The sequence below is a fragment of the Trachurus trachurus genome, assembly GCF_905171665.1.
Source record: "Trachurus trachurus genome assembly, chromosome: 3".
Lineage (NCBI taxonomy): Eukaryota > Metazoa > Chordata > Actinopteri > Carangiformes > Carangidae > Trachurus > Trachurus trachurus.
This window is the reverse complement of record NC_139893.1, coordinates 10,815,012-10,834,518: the sequence shown is the minus strand read 5'-3', so window position 1 is coordinate 10,834,518 and position 19,507 is coordinate 10,815,012. Positions and strand designations below refer to the sequence as shown.

At 40.8% G+C, this 19,507-nt stretch overlaps 1 protein-coding gene across 1 annotated transcript; it reads right to left on the bottom strand.

The window, feature by feature from the left end:
* Positions 1 to 32: 32 nt before the first annotated feature.
* Positions 33 to 19,192, bottom strand: LOC311008095 (polycystin-1-like protein 2; the record flags this gene model as incomplete). The annotated part of the gene is made up of 41 exons (XM_084001530.1): positions 33 to 197; positions 380 to 511; positions 600 to 701; positions 835 to 1,045; positions 1,769 to 1,929; positions 2,038 to 2,165; positions 2,260 to 2,393; positions 4,053 to 4,383; positions 4,516 to 4,701; positions 4,795 to 4,935; positions 5,034 to 5,130; positions 5,867 to 6,342; positions 7,390 to 7,606; positions 7,701 to 7,927; positions 8,035 to 8,234; positions 8,341 to 8,487; positions 8,599 to 8,777; positions 8,900 to 9,001; positions 9,803 to 10,033; positions 10,144 to 10,334; positions 10,476 to 10,701; positions 10,788 to 10,916; positions 11,316 to 11,436; positions 11,534 to 11,658; positions 11,740 to 11,886; positions 12,217 to 12,354; positions 12,493 to 12,672; positions 12,788 to 12,930; positions 13,387 to 13,584; positions 13,738 to 13,879; positions 13,966 to 14,077; positions 14,308 to 14,506; positions 15,076 to 15,223; positions 15,345 to 15,472; positions 15,564 to 15,974; positions 16,061 to 16,290; positions 16,386 to 16,533; positions 16,939 to 17,049; positions 17,785 to 17,973; positions 18,078 to 18,236; positions 18,877 to 19,192. The coding sequence occupies 41 exons, from the start codon at positions 19,190 to 19,192 to the stop codon at positions 33 to 35; spliced, it is 7,458 nt and encodes a 2,485-aa protein (XP_083857656.1).
* Positions 19,193 to 19,507: the final 315 nt, after the last annotated feature.

The window sequence follows — 19,507 nt, the reverse complement described above, 5'->3', positions numbered from 1 at the left end:
CATTTTGTAACAATAATAATAACAATGTTATCTCAGCCCTCATGAATATTCCCAGAGGAAATTGTTGATGTTGTTGAAGCAGATAAAACAACCGGCCTCTCAGTCGAGCTTTCCTCTCCTTGTTTCTTATATTTGAGTCCGAACAAACCGCAGAGTTTCATCAGCATCAGATCAACAATCTCTTCCTCTTCTGATGGCTGCAAACAAGAGAGTAAATACATATCAAATGCTCTGAGGCTGTCTATAGTTATAAGAGTTTCAGCTTACTTCTGCAACATGCACAATAAATGCTGAAGATGTTGGTCAAAGTCGGCTGCTACGGAAAGTCTGCGCTGCTCAGCAACATTTAAACCGCTCTGCCTCAGCATGAGTGAGTTACCTGGTGATGTATCTGCTCTTGACTGAATGCCACCAGGATGACAGAGATGAAGAGGTTCAGCACCACAAAGGTCATGAAGACAATACAGGAGCCGATGAGGAAAGCACCAAGCACCGGGTTATAATTCAGAACCTGATGGGTGAGTAGGAAGAAATACACCGAAGAAGGGTCAGCTGTTGTGATCTGCTGGTTATGGGAATGATAACAGTCACATACTCACCTCTTCATAGTTGAAGATGCCAAGCTGCAGGCTGATGATGGTCTGTGCAGCATCCAGCAGGGTCCGGTAGGAGTATAACTTCCATCCATACATCAGGTTAGACTGAAAAGTAGAAAGTTCATCTTTTGTGTCAGTAACTGCCTTTTTGATGAGTTTGCCTTTCACAGAGCATAGAGAGAAAAAATATTTTGTGGCTCCAGCAGCTTGTTGATGTTAAGTGTGGGAAACTCCTCACCGCAATGGAGTAGGCCAGGAACATGATGGTCATGACCACCAGGAAACCTGAAATATCAGTCCAGGCGCGCTGCAGCGTGGATGTGATCATGTGCAGCTTAGGGTTCAGTCTCAGCAGGTGCCACAGTTTGACTGTGGCTAACAGCACCAAGAAGGCAATCAGATACCCCAGCACTGCATCGGCCTTGGCTGTCTCATGGAAACTTGCGTATCTGGAGACAGAACATGAGAGTAAAGACTCAAATCAATTATTTTGTTTGCACAAGACAGTGTTTCTGCTCAGCAATAAACAAATTCATGTTTGTTTTGCTGGGAACACACATTTACAGTTTCTTCTTTCTGAAATCTCACTCAACTGGCAAATATAAAAGGTCCATGTAGTCAGTTTAAATTGTTTGTCCTCAAGTTCAAGATCAAGTTTGACCTTCTGACTTTCTCTTGTCTATTATGATATAACATTTTCATGGAAATAAATTGACTAAATAAACAGTATAAAATGAAAAAAAAAATCCATCATAAAACATATAAATAATCCTTCATCTAACAGTCCAACAAGTGCAGCCAATGGTCAGATTTTCTGGTACATATACTGTATAATATTATTATAATAATTTGCATATCATACAATTATATTGTACACAGCTTCTTTCATTAACTACCAGAGTATAGTTAGAACAGTTCCTTGGAAACAATTTAAATATATATAAAATATATATATATATATATATATATATATATATATATATATATATATATATATATATATATATATATATATATATATATATATATATATGTGATTAATGTTCTCTAACTTAATCGTACAGAGCCAAAACAAATAGTTACTGCATTCAGGTGAAACTACCAGATGTTTTTGCCTATGTTAAGATAAGAGAAGCCTATTTGCATGGGCTGCGTCTCTTTTTATTGCTTACTGGTCTTTGTGGTTTTGGTAATAGTCCATGTCCCGCTTCCCCAGTAAAGTCCGCTTGATGAAGATGGACAGTGCACTCCAGCTCAGAATGATGATCGCCAGCTCCAGCAGGTTCCATTTACTCTTGAAATAATCCCATTTCTGCTGCTTCATCAGTTTTCCCTGTCAAGACATGAGAGGCGTCTGTGTCCGATGTTGTGGTAAGAGACTGTACTACATATTTTTTGCAGTTGTCGTAGTGCTGGTCAAGCACAAGTGGTAAATACGCACCTGAACAAACATGTAATAAATGATAAAGAGGAAGTAGATGGCTTCAGAGGCCATGACGAAGATGTGAAGGCCACCGGTCGACTGGTAAAGACGCACACTCTGGAGCTCACTGCGGTACTGGAAAGATCCTGGAGGAAACACAACATTACTGACAACATGGCCCGAATTACCAGTGGAGTTAATGCACGGCTCTCACTCAGTGGAGTAACATGGACCACTCACCTATGGCCGTGGTCTCCAGCATGAGTGTGACGATGCAAAAGAGATTGACGTTGGCATTGTACACAGTGAACTCAACAAAGATGGCTTGGGTGTACACATCAAACCAGGTATTGTCATACAGGTACTGAAGGGATCTGCATAGATAGAGATAAGTGTTATAATTTAGACATGACTCGTGACTAACAGTTGATGTATTAATGTACATTTCAAGATCTAAACACACATTATTGGTTAACATATTTACTGTTTTATGATAAACGTTTAACTTGTTCCATCCAAGAAAATGTGAGATAGGAGAGAAATATGTCCATAATTTTCAGGGAGACCAAGCTGACAGATTTCTAATTGATATTTTGATTAGTCAGTAACTAAATTCAGTCAACTAATCAATCTTTTCAAGACTAAACATCTTTGTACCACTAGTAGGGAGGTTAAGCGACATTTGACTTCAAGTCATGATGCAAAGGTCCCCTTTGGCATGGATGTACATTAGGGTCATACAAATAAATCTACCCTAAGACACAAGTGAGGTCACACTTTGTATCCGAAATAAACACGTTTTTAAAATGCCTTTTTTTAATTGAGAAAACGCATGTTAAAAGCACATTCCATTTAGAATGTCCATATAAACTACAATGTTTTCAGCTCCTGGATGTTATCTACAGCTTATTTGTAACATGATTGCAATATTTCAGGATTGTTTCTCAGTTTGAATGATGAACAGGGATCTAATGCTTTCAATTTGTAGGGCGGACTGACTTGGAAGCCCAAAGTCCTGTCAAGACATTCCATTATGGCTAATTTAAAATAAGAAATAAAGATACTGTAACATCATGAGATTGATAAGATGAGCATTAACAAGCATTCACAAAAGTAAAAATCTACCAAAATAACGAAGCTTACCAGTTTCTCAGCATTACTCTGAGAGAGGATCTTAGCCAGCTATACTGCGCTGGTGAAATAAGTCAGTCCTAATCATATGCTTTATGTGAGAGCTGCGAACCTAAACTTCCCTATATGTATATAAAAGCTGAACATTGCTTATTAAGGGTGCTCTACATTAAAATGTGTTAGTTTACTTTAGGAGCACAATGTAAAATGTATTCAGTAGCAGGTTATATAAGCCTTAAATAATGTAGAGGGTCCTATGTGACCCATTTTTACATTTGAGAACAGTATAAACATTTTTCCTTTACTTTAAGTTGACTTCTAATATGACCCAGAATGGGTCATACATGTAAATTCAACTTTTTTAAATCAACATATACAAGCAGTAACTAGTTATAGGTAGGCCTATATTTTGACCAACACAATATTTGGCTAATTGGTCTTTCCTGACACCACTGTTATATGAATTACATCTTATTATTTAACTACTTGTAGGCTATATTTGTTGCACTCCGTCTGATGTTCAACAAATCAGTATCAGTATAGTTTTATTAATGTTTTTACATTAATAAAACCCAATATCCTGTCACACAAGCAGCTCCATGTTGTCTCAGAAGCTGTAGATCTCATCCAGGAGCTGAAGGGGATCTGCCTGAGTTTATATGGACATTCTAAATGGAATGTGCTTTTAACATGCGTTTTCTCAATTAAAAAAAGGCATTTTAAAATTTATTTATCCGGATTCCAAAAAAAAAACGGATTCGTCTGGACGGGGCCTTAGGATATATTTATTTGTATGACCCTAAGGTACTTCCATGCCAAAGGGGACCTTTGCATCATGACTTGAAGTCAATGGCCTATTTTGTGGGCTTAACCTCCCTACTACACCAACTCAGTTCTCCTACCTGCTTGAATTTGATAAATCCGGCCCCAGATCCACCACAAACCCTCCTCCTCTGTAGAGTTTCACACTGCCCCAGATGGGGTAGGCCCTCAGTTTCCCCTGGGACTGGTACATCCACGGGCTGTGGAGGTTCACTGAGGTGTTGTCTCCCTCAGAGTGGCTCCATCCTGGGCCATAAGAGCCCATGTCCTCCAACTCCCACGAGTACGGAGCGTGACATTCGGGCACCTGCTGCTGCATGGAGTGAGGAACATGGCAGGAGTTTTTCTTCACCCTCACCTGGCGGAGTCGCGCGTTACCCACCAGCTTTGAGTTTCCATCTGTTATAAAACCTAACAAGAATAAACACAGATTTTAATGAACATATTTTATTATGTTTTCCATTTGTTGTAAGGAGACAAACACTTTCAAATACTATGCAAACAAATTGCGTGTGACATTTAACAGCATCACAAGATACTGACCTGGGTGCTCTCCAAACAGGTTGCTCAGCAGAGTCGTGTTGGCCCAGCTGAACACATCCTGGATACTCATACTGTCAGAGATCCCTCTGCTGAAGCTCTGGCGAATGTGCTGGGTCAGAAAGTAAGCGTTGGGGTCCCTCTGACCGTACGCCACCAGGAGCAACATCCACATAAAGCCCATGTAGGCTGTAATACAAACAAACAATCACTCACATCAGTGTCTCAAACTGTAATTACACTGCTTCCTGTGCTGCGGTGTATCAAAGGGGTTGGTCCTACCGAGAATCTCCCCCATGAGCGCAAAGACTTTCTGCTCTTTAATCATGTTGTTCCTAATCCTCTCGATGTCAGTGGGAGGTGGTGGCTGATAGAAACTGCATGTGCTGTCTCTTCTCGCTGCCCGCAGTGCATCAGGATCGTCTGAGGGAGGAAATTGGAACTCGTTTGTTAAGATTTGTTACTCAAAGCACTACAACAAAAATGAGAAATGAGACAAAAAAAAACTAAACAAAACATGCCTGAATCTCTGAGACTTTCATCTATCTGAGGCTCTCCATACTCCTCCTGGTCAACTTTTTTCAGAACAAGAGCAAAGAAAGCAGCAAAACCAAGAACCTGTGACAGGAAACAAAATAATCCCACATCAGATACCGTCTTTATTAATCTCACTCGAGGACATTTGCATTGTTACAGCAGCAGCAGGATGTAGATGAGGTGATTTACAATTTAACACATCAATGTTGATGAATGTGCAATGTCTCAACTCAGTAAATAAATAAATGAAAAAAATTAATTAAAATAATTGTGTCAGACCTGAAAAGTCTTGCAATTTTTTTGTGATCAAATGTTTATTTAACAAGAATACAAGTTCCATTTTATTCTTATTTATTTATTTAATTTACTCCATTAGTCTGATGTCTGATGTCACTGTCCATTTGCTTTTTTATTTTATTTTTTTGTCTGTTCGAGGGGATATGGGTGAAAATGTTTGTACATTTAATGTTGAGTTTGAAATGCATTTGAAATTTCAATAAAAAATATCGTTAAAAAAAAACAAACAAACAAGAATACAAGTTACAACCAAAAAACACGACTCATTAATTGACAATAAAGACAGTAGCCTACAAAATTGACTGTAACAACTAAATCTCAAAATAATAATAGTAATAGTGTTAACCTTGCACTTCAATAAGGTGCAAGCAAAACCAAAAAGTATTGCAATTATGAAGTATTTCATTAATTGTTTGGATATAAAAGGGGACTTAATGTAGCCTATAGATGTTTTAACGCATTACATTTGCAGTGCTATGCCTGTCCCCCCTTTACACTGTGTCATTGTGATGCTGCTCACCTTGAGAGGTTGGGTAATAAAGAGGCTCTCAAAGAAAGAGACCACCATGGAGATGAGCCAGCTTATGGAGCGCTCTTTCCCGTACGTCAGTCCGTACATCATGGTGAAGTATCCCGACACGCCGCTGGTAGCAATCACCAGGATCCATCCAACGAAGACAAACCACCACGGCAGACCTCCTTGGCAGCACTTCTTGCCCGAGCCCCCGCCGTCGACGCTCTCTTCTGGACTGGGGCTGCGGGCGAGCTGGTCTCCGTCCTGGCTGGACGAGGGGTGGTGGTGCTCCAGGAGACTTTTCATCCCCTGGACCTGCTGCATGGCCCGGTTGTAGCTGTCTGGGTGTGGGAAACGAGAAGGTCCCAACAGACCCAGCTCCTTCTCAACGTGACGCAGCTGCCTGTACAGGTATCGGCTGTTGTTGCTCTTCTTCTGGACTTCATCTGAAGTCTTCTCAGGGCTTCCCCACAAACTGTTTTCTGTCCAAGTAAAAATCCGTATAAGTCAAATAAGTTGAACTAAACAGTACAATTCAAAATTCTGATTTATGTTCCCTTTTTGCATCATTTGTTTTGTCTTTCAGTGTGAACATTAGACTATTTAAGACCTTACACTGGCTCCCAGTCAGCTACAGAATAGATTTTAAAGTTCTGCTCCTGGTCTACAAATCACTGAATGGTTTTGGTCCAGAATACATGAATGACATGTTAGTAGAGTATAAACCCAGTAGAGCTCTGAGATCTACTGACTCAGGTCAGATAGTGGAGCTCAGAGTTCAAACCGGACACGGTGAAGCAGCATTTAGCTGTTATGCTGCACACAACTGGAACAAACTACCAGCAGAACTGAGATCAGCCCCAACTGTGAGCACTTTTAAATCCAGGTTAAAAACATTTCTCTTTTCATGTGCTTATACTGTAGCTGAGAACTTAAAACTTTATCTATTTTCTTTTCTTTTACTTTTTTTAATTCTTCTTTGCTCCTGTTTTTAACTCTGTGTTTTTTGTTTTTATGCTGTTTTATCTTTATGTCTTTATGTAAAGCACATTGAGTTGCCTTGATATGAAATTAGATGCCTTGCCTTGCCTATTGTTAGGGCCAAGTGACTATGAGATTGAAGGTATGGACTAATTTAGATCACTGACAATATGACAGATCACCACACCATCATCACGTTGGCCTATCATGAGGTATCCGGGAGAATTAGCTTGACAGCTTTACAGTTTGTATGAAGGGTTTGTCCTTTAACTTGGCAAAAAAGAGAAATCGCAACACTGTCTTCTCCCGAAATAGAAAATATATTTATTGGAGGGCTACATATTAAAAGAGACAACATTTCGAGTGGCTGGCTCTTTGTCAGGTCAATGATTTGATTATCTTTTTTTGCCTGAGCATGAGCTTTTTTCTTTTTTGTCCTTTAACTTGACATGAATAGAAAATATCAAGTTCAATATAAAAATTAAGGTAGTGAAAATCTTTGATATCTCTTGTATCAGGATCATAATAAAGGTTATCATGCAATTTACCTTGCAGACTAACTGCACCCAAGCTGAGGATCATAGAGCGATCCTTTTTGGAGGCGTCGGTGTAGAAGTCTCCAGCTGCTCGGTTCTGCTGTCGGATGATGTCCTCCACCAGAGACAGCAGAGTGTTGATGTCTGTCCTCTGACCAGGATGGAGCTCCTGATGGGGCAGTGGACTTTTCATGGCCTTTGAAAGAGACTGCGCAATTCTCTTTATGTCCTAACGTAGAAAGCACATCAAGTTCTTTAGACGTGGAGAATGGCAAAGTTATTATATTACCTCCGACGAACGTTCAGGCTGCCTGTGTCCTCACCTTGATCACAGTGTCGGGTGTGATGTCCTTCAGCTCCTTCTGAGTTAAAGAAGTCTGCGAGGGAGAAACTCGACCAGTCTTCCCCTGTTTGGACGCGTCTGTTTTGTTGGTTTTCTCTCGAGGACGAGTGTTTCTGAAGATACTCACAATGAGGAGATTGATGGGAAACATGATGATCGAACTTTGAATACCGATCATAACCTGCTGCCAGGTGAACTCGATGTGGCCTGTAAAGTAAAGTGCTGCTTTAGCTCGACTTTAAATGGGTGTGATTTAAAGGACAGGTCATTTTAATCGCTCTTTATGGCACTGATGTTTAAGATATATACCCTACCCAGGTCCATGGTCTGCTCAGAGGGGTCTGTTGGGATGCCCCAAAACATAATACTGGTCAGCATGGTGCACAGCAGCAGAGAAAAGCAGCAGGACACTCGCTGCACACGTGTGAAAGTGCTGCAGGGAGGTCGACTAATGACGGAGAACCAGATGTGACCATCGCGGAAATCCTTGGCTGTCTTCATGAAGAACAAGTTACTGGGATGAGTCAAAAAATATGGACAGATTAGAAAAAACATGGTATATACTATATGTAAGTGTGATTTTTTTCCTTAATGTGTCTCAGATGAGTGGCACTTCTCACCTAAACCTCTTCAAATCCATTTCTGTGGCTACAGGGAAGACCTTGTCAAGAGAGCACTCTCCCACATCCACAGCCAACCAGGAGTTACACAGGAAGTGCCATTTCTGACCACTCTCCAGATCCTGCACCATCACTTTGTTGACGTACCTACACAAAACATCAATAATCATCTATTCACGCTCATAATAAAGATTCAAACTCAAGCTTAACTTTAACTTCATCTCCTTTGTTGTCAGCACGAGTCTCTTTAGCTCATACCAGGCAGGATGTGCTCCTGAGTTGTCGTGCCACAGTCTGACGCTCTGAAGATCTCCAAGAGAAAAGTGTGTGGTCAGCAGGAACATGTCCACCCCTCCCCTCTCAAACACTGGTTTCTCAGGGTCTGTCAGGTGGTGGGGGTCGCTTTCTCCCTCGGTACCCATCAGAGTGATCGTCACCTAAGACAAGAAAGAAAAAAAAAGGTCACTGAAGATGAACAGAGAAGCCTCAAGTTGTCAATGTCAACGTCATAAATGTTGTGCCACAGAAACATTAGACAAGTTTCACAGACATCACTGACCTGAGAGGAGGTGGAGGCGCCGTGTCGATGCCCGGTGCCGATATTCAGCATGTAACGATACTCAGCCAGGGGGTCATTGTCCTCTAGCACCGTTATCTTGACCTTCAAGTGAATGAGAAGACACAGGACTCAGATGTAAAGTGTTTCTAATATTTCAACAGGTTATTAGTTCAACAATTCAATTATTGTTCATTGTTAAATTCATGGTTTCGGTATTCGTCACTCTCACCCTGACCCTCGCCTTCACCTTCAGCCCTATCATTAAATAGTTCACTAATTATTGGTTGAGTGCTTCATAAAAGTGGTTGAACATTAGTTGAACATCTGACTGTTCAGCAAGGTCAGATTCAGACCTTCCCAATGGTGTGACATTTCAAATACAATAATATAATGGGGAAACTAAAACAAGGATGAGAGAACAACTGGAAGAGGGATAAAATGAAAAAATAGATGGTACTATGTTTGAAAACTGAATAAAAAATGTGCAATTTTTTGTGGTATTAATATATTCATAAACCAAACTGAGAGCAAAATAGTGACATAAAAATAAGATGCATATCTATCAAAAGGGAAGTTATGTTAAAACAAATATGGTGCAGAATAAATATAACATCATAACCATTGCATACATCTTGCAGCAAAAGTCTGTTTTCTTATTTTCTCTTTCTTTTGGTTGGGGAGCCTTTATCTAACAGTTTAGTAGTATAGTGTATAGTTTATGCTTCTGCTTGTTTTTATTTTCTCCTACACTATATAAAAAGGGGGTATAATAAGCTACAAGTTCAATTTCACCTTTTTGTCCAGTATTGTCGGGTTTTATTTCTATGTGTGGTTACAATGAACGGAGGCTGAACTTAACAAATTGATCTGAAAATCTGAACTGCAAAACATTATTATTATCACCTTGGCTGAGTCCTGGATGTCTTTCCTGCGTGCCCATATAACTACGAGGAGGTAAGCAGAAAAAATGGCCCCCACGAAACATACGACCACAGGATTGTTGGTGAATGTAGCGAAAAGTTCTGCGGTGCGTGACACATCCACCAAGTTTGGCATGACAAAGAAAGAGCTGCCAAAGAAAGTCAAGTGGTTGCAGAGGCACTGAGTGACCAAAGGCGTGGTGAGTGGACCAACCTGCAGGGGAGAAAAAAAGAAAAGAAAACCCAGACATTCAAACTCAACAGCTCACTTCTCAAGAATGTAAAACTGCAAACACTCTGGATGTGTGTTGCTTCTTTACTCACCCTGCAGCCATCCTCACTCCAAGAAGATTTAGTTTCACTCCAGTATTTGCACTGGGCAGCGATGGAAGTGAATGTGACAGTGGTGTTGATGGATTTGATGCCTGGCTCTACAAAGGGCTTCAGTACAAGGTAGTGCACTCCAGCATCTCCTGTTCTGTCTTTGGGACTCAGCACCCAGGTATACTTTTCCTCTGCATTAAAAATAATATGTTCAAAACACCCAGACACATAATTACATGTGTTTTAAATCTCAATGAATATGTTGTTTTGTTCAGTATTTCAGCCACATCATGTATGTTATGTAAAGTAAATGTACTCATTTTAATTTTTACCTTCACTGGAATTCTCTAGGGGCATCTGAGTCTTGGCTGCATAATTCTCATCATTTGGATAATCTTGATATCCCAGGAATAGCATGAAGGAAATGTCTTGAGACGGCTCCATTTTCAGCACCAGTGTTACATCCGGCGAAGGGACGTCAATTATTAATGTGCTGAAATTGGCAAGGTCAAGGACTGTGCTGTTCTCCTGCCCAACGTCAAGCCTTGGTAGGAAAATCTGAAAAACCCCGAAAAACAAATCACTCTGACAGTCTACGGAAATTATCCAGGATAGAATAAGTATAGGTGTCTCAAAAATATTACCTCTATCTCCTCAGGTAAGTTCTCCACGGGAATGACAGTGCCGTTCATCCTGGTGAGAGTCACAGATCCTACAGTTCCTGTGATGTTTCCCTCCTCCCAAGAATATGGATTTTTCTCAAAACTCATCATCTGGACAGAACACAAAAATACAAATGCAGCAAATGATGTTCATCTCTACAGTTATAGTTAACATCACATTTTGAAATATAATCCCGGGCGGCACAGTGGTGTCCAAGGCCCAAAAGACATGCACAACTGGTTAACTAACTGGTGACTCTAAACTGAATGCAAATGCTTCTCTCCTCTGTTGCAAATGTTGACCCAAGCGAGTAAAAATGTTAAATGTAAGGTTTCAGGTTTTATGAGGAGTAAACCAGTTCTTTGTCGTATCTTTTAAAATACATGATGGATGTTCAGCAGTAAGGAAAACCATAACTAACCATATCTTATTCTAACCAGATCAAGATATAACCGTACAACCACAGAGCACTTGGAAACAATGATTCACTTCCTGCTGTGCACACTCACTCTCACATCCACTGGCTCCTCTGGAGAAACCACGTCCTCAGGCAGCCTCGGGAAGGAGAATCTGGACGAGCTGTTCTTCTGCACATTTATATCTTGCATCTGCATGGTCTTTGGAGACACTCTACAGAAAGAACCAACAAAGTCACAACAGTGATTTCAGTTAGATTAGACAAGATTGGTCTGAAGTACATGTTCAACCAGTGTCAGTCATCTCTTACCTGTTGACATACACGCTGATCTGACCAGAATCAATGATGGCAGGCTCTCCATTCAACTCTTTATTGTTCAGCAAAGCACTTTGAACGTTGTTCATCCCACTTAAAACAAGCTCAGACACTTTTTTCTGAGGAAAAAAATATCTACTCAGTGAAAACTGTGGATAAAATACAGCACATAATTTCATTTCAACAAATTTGTTCCTCACATTTGATGAAACATTCAAAATATTACTGGCCGCTAAAACTATTGGTGTAGCTGCTTGCGCGACTTCTCCATCATCCCCTCCATCCTGATTAACACTGATAGTGTTGAGGGTGGAGCTGAGGTCGACCAACAAGGAACCTGCTTCCTCCTGGAGAGAAAAAACAACGACAGAAGGGATTAAAGTTGATCTTTGTCCATCAAAGATTTTATGAGTGAATGTATATTTAAATATTTCATTTGCTTCTGGAAGCATCCATATGTTCCACTAAAACATGTTGGCAAGGAGACAATTAAGTACAAGTGTCCATAATGATGCAACGCTGTGCATTAATGTGTAATCACAGCTAATTAGTATCAAGTATGGCTATGGTTTGTGTACAAACAGCTGCACAGCTTTTTCTTTATGATCGATTACAGATTGTGCCCAATAATTCAAAATTTTAGTTTCAGCAGGATCACTGATTCTACTGTACTGTACTTGAGCAGCAGGAGTGAGTTCATCTGAGATCTGGGTGAGTCCCGCCACAGCTCTGGCCGTCACTTGCACTTCCTGAGTTGTGTTAGTGGGGGAATCTGCCAGCACTGTGGTCATTTTGCTGAGCATTTGCTCTCTGAGCTGAAAGAGGAGGAGGAGGAGGTGCAGATTAATATCACAACAGTACGCTCTACTCGCTCACAATGCAAGCTTCACAAATATCACAGCCGATATGATACATCAGCCTCTGCTGTTTCAACATCTTCCATTTTCTGTTACCTTCGTCCTTGCGTCCCTCTGATCTTGGCCGGCCTCTGTGTTCAGCATGTCAGAAACTGAAGTAAATATTTGTCCAAGGGCCTCACCAGAGAGCAGACCTTGCTGCTCTAAGTGAGTCACAGTGTCCTCCACTGCAGACTGGAGGTCCTCCACTGTGGCGCTGGAGTCACTTTTCCGTACCTTGAGGAGGAGAAACAAAGAATCAGATTCATTCTACGTCCTTAAGTCAACTCGGCAGGTTCTTGTTTAGATTTCTCTAATACCTCTCTGACTTGATTACTGGCGGATGACAAACCTGAGCAGGGATTGTTGTTGTGGTTGTCTCATGTGAATTCTTCACAGTCACCACAACAGACAAGCTGTAATTGTTGTTCTTATCTCCGAGAGGCAGGAAGACAGATTTCACCTCATTTGCATGGCTGCAGCGCAGATGTTTGCCTTGAAGACAAAAGAGACAATTTAGTTAAACAGTTGTAATGATTTCTTGATTATTTATCAACAGACGTGTTGTTAAAGGAGCAGAGCATCAAAATTAATCCCAGGCACAAATCTTGACAGCAAAACACATGTTTGCATCTGTAAACCATAGTTAGCTTTACTCTCTATGAAACATTTTACCTCTTGTGCAGCAGATTAAATACAAGTCACATTTCTGTATCAATTTTCCCTGTTCTCATGTACCTATGTAACAATCTCACAATTTGTCTGATAATTCTTACATATGTGCTTAATGTCTATCTTAATTAAACCAAAAAGTTCTTTACCTTCTCACACTCAAATTACACTCCTCTTGCTTCTTCGTGTTTCTTTACTAAAAAATCCACTTTGTAACAGAGCTTTTCATAATTTACAATCCGAGTGACATAAAGAGTTGTCAGTGCACCACATCCTCACCTGTGTCAGTTTTGAAGCAGTAAGAACAGCCTGCAGAGCAGAATGAGCTTGGTTTGCAGGAAATGTCAAAAGCATCGAGAACGGTCCCCGACGTGGGAGAGATGCTACATGAGGGGGCGCTGGAGTCTGTAGGTGCATCAGTCGGCTCAGGACCTGGTATCGGAAGAATGTACTTTGCAAAACCAGGCACTGTCATACCTGTGACAAAGAAAACCAAAAAGCTGTGTGTCAGTTTTTTAATCGATGCAAACATACTTTATGTTTATTTATTCTAACCTTATCATACTGTAAATCACTTTAGTATCTTGGAATTATACATTTCATAAAAAAGAACTTGGGATGGCAACACACCATAAGCAACCACACTGATGTTGTGCATCGTGTTCCTTGAAACTTCCAGATGTTGGCTGTGCACAGTATATTCAGTGGTGCCATTCTGCATATCAATAGGCGGCCTCCTCGCTCCTTTGGAATAACATTTTTCAAGATTACCCTGGCAAAAGACAATCAATTAATACTTGTTTGACACATTAATCTCACATACTACTACAACTGACTAACGAACTGTATCAGACTTACTGTCAAAGGTCTGGGGTCTTCAATATACCAGACCACATCTGGACAAGTTGTCTCACAGTTCAGTCTGAGCTTCACCTGCTCTTTCACATTTATCGAAGCACAATTTTCACAACTGCAAGAATAAAAGGAAATATTTAACTGTAAGCTAATGCAATAAATTGCAATAATTAAGTCTATTGCATATTTTTTGTGATGTGTCATCCATTATTGCAGTACCAGTAAGGTTGAGTACATTTGGAATAATTCCTCTTCAACAAATAGTATTTCTTATACTTGCAAACAGCATGCAGGAATATTATTTTAAACATTTTCTACTATTTTTCCAAAATTATTTAATTGTACCTGATGCTGACATCTGTGAATTCTTTTGGAGCCACCGTGATGCACTTTGAAGCTCTAGCGAGGGCGACCCATCCCCTAAACCAGGTTGCTCTCCTCACCTTCACAGTGTATCGTAAAAATTCAAAGGGATTTGGAAGACAATCTTTTTGGACGACATGATTTTCATCCATTGTTTTCTTTCTGCATTTGCAATTTCCTCCTGTATGGAAAGAAGCAGAGGCAAAACTTTGAAATAGCACTTCATCAATCAGGAGATTGTCTTAGCACAAAGATTAATTTCATGAATAATAGTATATTTATAGCATATTTACCCCATTAACCCAGTAGAATAATAGACTCAATACGTGTTTGACACTGTGAGTGTGCTTACATGTACATTAGTGTCCCAGCAGTGATCAGCAAACTAACTTGAGCATGTGGATAGATAGAAACCAGAATGCTGTTAAACCAGAAGACCTTTCAAGCAGTTTATGATTAAAGTTTGTATGCCCTGAAGAGAAACTGAAAATCTGACACCAGTTATGCTATAGTAACTGGTAAACACAAGTTATATCATATCTCTCACAGCGGTGAGTCCAATGTGTTGGTACAGAAACAACAGGGATTAATAGATGAGGTGAAATCATGGCAGATGATCTGGATTCATGGCGTGCATGAAAATGTTTTTTTAGGTTATTGTTAAGGATTATTTTGGTTCCTCAAATCCTGTTCACCCCCTGTAATTACTGCAATTATGGTTTAACTGGTAGGAACTGGTGTTGTACTTACTACATTTCCATTCAAATGAGAGTCCTTTGCTGGGTAATGATTCAGTTCCAGTTACATTCAGTGTGACATTGTGAGTGTAGTCGACCAAAGTGTCAGGAGTAGCAATTACTTTCAAGTCAGTGGAGTTGTCGACACTCATATCATCTGTCTGTTAAAAAAAATTCAGTCATTGTTGCGCACCAGCAAAATGCAGATACGTACATATTTATAATTTCATACGTTTAATCTGAGCACAGATTGTTATTGCTTGATACCAATATTCTACGTACTGTGTCTTCATGTTCGCCTGGTGAAAAGTTTGAGTAATTCTGGCAAGCCTCAAGTATCTTCTCCAAGTCCACGTCCACATCCAAGGCCGAAAAGGGATTCACTGCTTGAACTTTAACCTTGAACAGCCCTTCACCAAAGAAAGTTTGAATTCAAGCAAGTTCACTACATAAAGCACTTAAATTATAGCACATATTTAACAGTCATACAATGCAAAGTACCTTCAATTGGGCTGGAGAATGTAAAAGCTTGTAAACTATTACTGATCATGTCTCTGGTCTCAGACAAATTGTCCCTGGCTCCGGTGAGGTTGAAGAACAGTTGCACGGGGGCCCCTCGCTCCAGAAAAACATCGATGGTGATATCAGAGGAGTCTGGACACTCGCCCTCCACCGACATGACTGAGGCCTGCAGACCTTCAACGGGCTCCAGCAGACACAGCTCCAGGTAAGTGGACACTGTGTTGGCTGTAACACTGTTTGACGCTGCTAGAGTCAGGTTGTGGCAGCCGTGTTCAAGCTCCTCCACCACACTGGAAGTCAGTGTGATGTTGTGAGGTGTAATCCCGCTGTCCACTGATGCGTTTGCAACCAAACGGCCCTCATGTTGAATTGTGTAGGAAACATCTGTGCCTAGAAACAAAAAATAAAGGTATCAAATAATTCAGTAAATTGTGAGAAATGGTTTCTAATTGCCCATGGTATTAACATTGACTCACCTGCCTCCACCATAACCTGAATTTGAACAGCTGTGCCATAGATTGTGTTGCATTTAGTGCCATCTGTTGACAGATCCCCGCTATAGCACTTCATCACACTAATTTCTCCAACAGGCTGCTGGATTGTTATGGCTCTCTGAGCTGTAACGTGCCAGTCACTGGTGGTGCACTCCACCACAACCGTGAAAACACCAGGTTGGCGGAATTTGTGCATAATTGTGCTCTCCATCCTGTGGGGAAAAAGGTTAAATAAAAACTTAAGTCACATAAAAATACAGTTCAACATCTGTCTGCAGTATCTGGTTGAACGCAAAGTGTTGCTCACTCCTCTGGGCTGTATGGATCAATAGTGTGGCCGTCTCCAGCGTTCACCGTGCATGTCAGATTCCCCTGAAACGGATGAAGGAGCCACTTCACAGTGATGGTGACGTTATCAAAAACAGCCGCCAGTTTACTCATCAGTAGGTGGAGTCCTGACGGGAAATCACACCAATAATTTGGACCATGAAACAATTACTGATAAATATATCGTTAAAAAGCCCCTAAAGTTCCCCTATGTTCACTATGCCAACTACACCACTTAAGTAATTATCTGATTGAGCTGAAATTCAACTTGCGAGGCTACAAAACTGAACAAAAGATCAACAATAAGAAGTTTGGTTGGGCCGCTAAAAGAGGAACACAATGCATAAGGAACACAGTCTGAGAGTGACGACATCAACCACAACTCGGATTAACTTCAAACAAGGAATGAACTACACACACCCTGCATAGATAAACTCTGTGAAGTAATAAAACACTGAGTTAAAAGTTTTTTTTTTTTAATATGACTGAAGTTATATTGTCTGCTGTAAAAATAAACAAATTGTGGATCTGACCATGTTTGCAGTGGTATTCTACAGACAGGTAACTTCCCAGCACAGGACATGGTTCACCAAAGGAGCTCAGATCGGCTGGAGCCTGGCAAGCCTGCAGTCCATGGCAATGATCTGGAACGACACAGAAATCAAGTGGGTGACAGTGTGTTGCAGATTATCTGGATCATTCGATCTCACTGATTGGAGAGGTCTTCAAAGTGTCATCGGAGAAGATTTTGTTGAAGTGACATGGGTCGATTTTCATTCTATTAAATGTAAATAAACGTATTGGTGTTTGTGTTTGTCTTCAAATAAAATAGCCCAATGTGCTTTTTAAAGAGGTGCATTAACGGTAAGGAGAAGCAGCAGCTGTTTTCTTAGTAATTGCATGGACTCTTCCACCATAACTAATGCCAGACTGATATGAATGCGAGTGTATATTTACTCCAAAGCCCATCTATTCAGCTGCTAGGAGGGATCGGCCTAATGTCTTTTCTGTCAGTCTAATCCTTTTGTCTGCAGTCACAGGGCAATCAGGGTTTTTGTGTCTGACACAAAGCATGACACAAAAAGGTAGTTTGTTGTGTTTTTAGTATGTTTATCTTGCCTTTTCGCCAAAGGCACTTTGACAAAGCAAAATATGTTCCCATAGATTTTCCTGTAAATACAAAGATGCCTTTAAACTCGATATCCCATCATTCATCTGAAAATTTGTCAGTAAATGAGGCTTAACTAAATCAATTATACATATAGTCTTCTTCTTATGTATCATAAAAACACTACTATATTTGCAAAACACTAAATAAGGCTGCTTTTCTCAGTTTGACATGTGAAATATTATATTATAAATATGATTATTAATAATACCTGTTACTGATTCTACCACATCTATCCAGCTGCACTCCTCCTGGGAGGACGTGGCCGTGGCTGTAAGTTTGGAGCGGCAGTAGTGAATTGTCTTTCGACCATAGAAGCTGTCTTCAATCTCTATAACTTGACCAGAACCACATTGTAATGTGGCATTTTGGCCATCACATGCGATGGATCTCCCGGAATCTGAGAAAAACAAAACAAAACCCCAAATTACATAATTACTCTTAAACAGATCGAAATAGAGCACCGTTTTACTGCTCGATGTTGATTTATTTGAGAGTTTATACCAATCTGGCAGATGAAGTTGAGCTCTTGGCTGCAGTTCGCTGTGGCTTCCCACTGGAAACCCGAATGCCTCAGAACATATCCACAGGCTTCTTGTGCATCTGGCACATTCACCCAGTTACTGTAGCTGACATCTGAGCCATCCAACCACGCAAGGGAACCTGGGAAAAGTTGATAACATTACTTCAATTAAACTGATTAAGTGTATATTTTCTATTTTAAAGCATTATTTTGTATCCCAGCACAAGCACTACGAAGTCCCTCCCCGTATCTTTTTCTCTCTGCGAAGTTGATCGTTAAGATGCAATTTAGGGATCATAAAACAACAAAGCAACAGATTGTGCTGGTGACAGGGTGAATGAGAGGGTAAAAGCCTCTTTCTTTCTCTGTGTGGGGAAAATAGGGACACATTTGTAAATCAGGCCACTTGACAGGAATCCTATTGACAACTTTAAATGTATGAGACATTATCTCTCATTACACACCTGCTGCCGGTGGAAGATATCCGAGTCTAACATGTGTTAGTGAACAAACACATCCCACATCTTTACAATGGACATGGAAGCTATCTACTGAGATAACATTGACAACACACTGACAATAATCACTGATTGCAGCAAAGAATTTCAAAACTGGACTTAAAGTTTTAAAGATTTCTGTATGGATAACACAGATTTCATTCAGGCAGACCTATGTCACAGCACTCAAATACATGCAAACTCACACAGAATCTATATACAGCTATTATATTAGAAGTCATGCAGTGTCTACTCTGCATCATGCATCCCTCTGGCCCCTCACCGTCAGACTCCAGCGTGAGGTTCGGAGCAGCAGGTGCGAGTCCCAGCCACCAGTTCTTCTCTGGGTCCAGGTGCCTCTGGAGGAACTGCTGAGTTTCGTCGTTCAGGATGAAAGCCAGGTGCCCTCCGCCTCGCTCACACCATCCCTGGGCATCGAGGAAGGACCGCTGCTGCAGACCCACAAAATCAAAGCAGGAGTCGTCAAAACCCTCTTGGTGTTCTGGACAGGGCAGAGCCTCTGCATCGTCCTCAGCGTAACAAGTCCAGCTGAGGAGGAGAAGCAGGAAGGTCAGAGAAGGGAAAGCAGCACCGTCCATCTCTGTGTCTGCAACTCTACACTGTTAAGACTCTCTGGTAACATGTCTTTAAAGGGCAATGACGTCAGCAGCTCCAACACTGATCAGTAATTACCAGGTTCTGTTATTAGCATGGCTCCCCTGACGGCGGCCCACCTTTGTGTTGTGTTGCCCATAATTCTTGTGCACAAACAAAACTCAGGCGTGTAGTGAAAAGGGACAAGCCAACCGTCAACAGCCACTGCCTGCATCACTATAGGACTCCCAACACCTGCACAGAGAGATAAGCTGCTCATTCAGACCTGGTCCAGGGAACCAGAGGCTTTAACTGTCTAA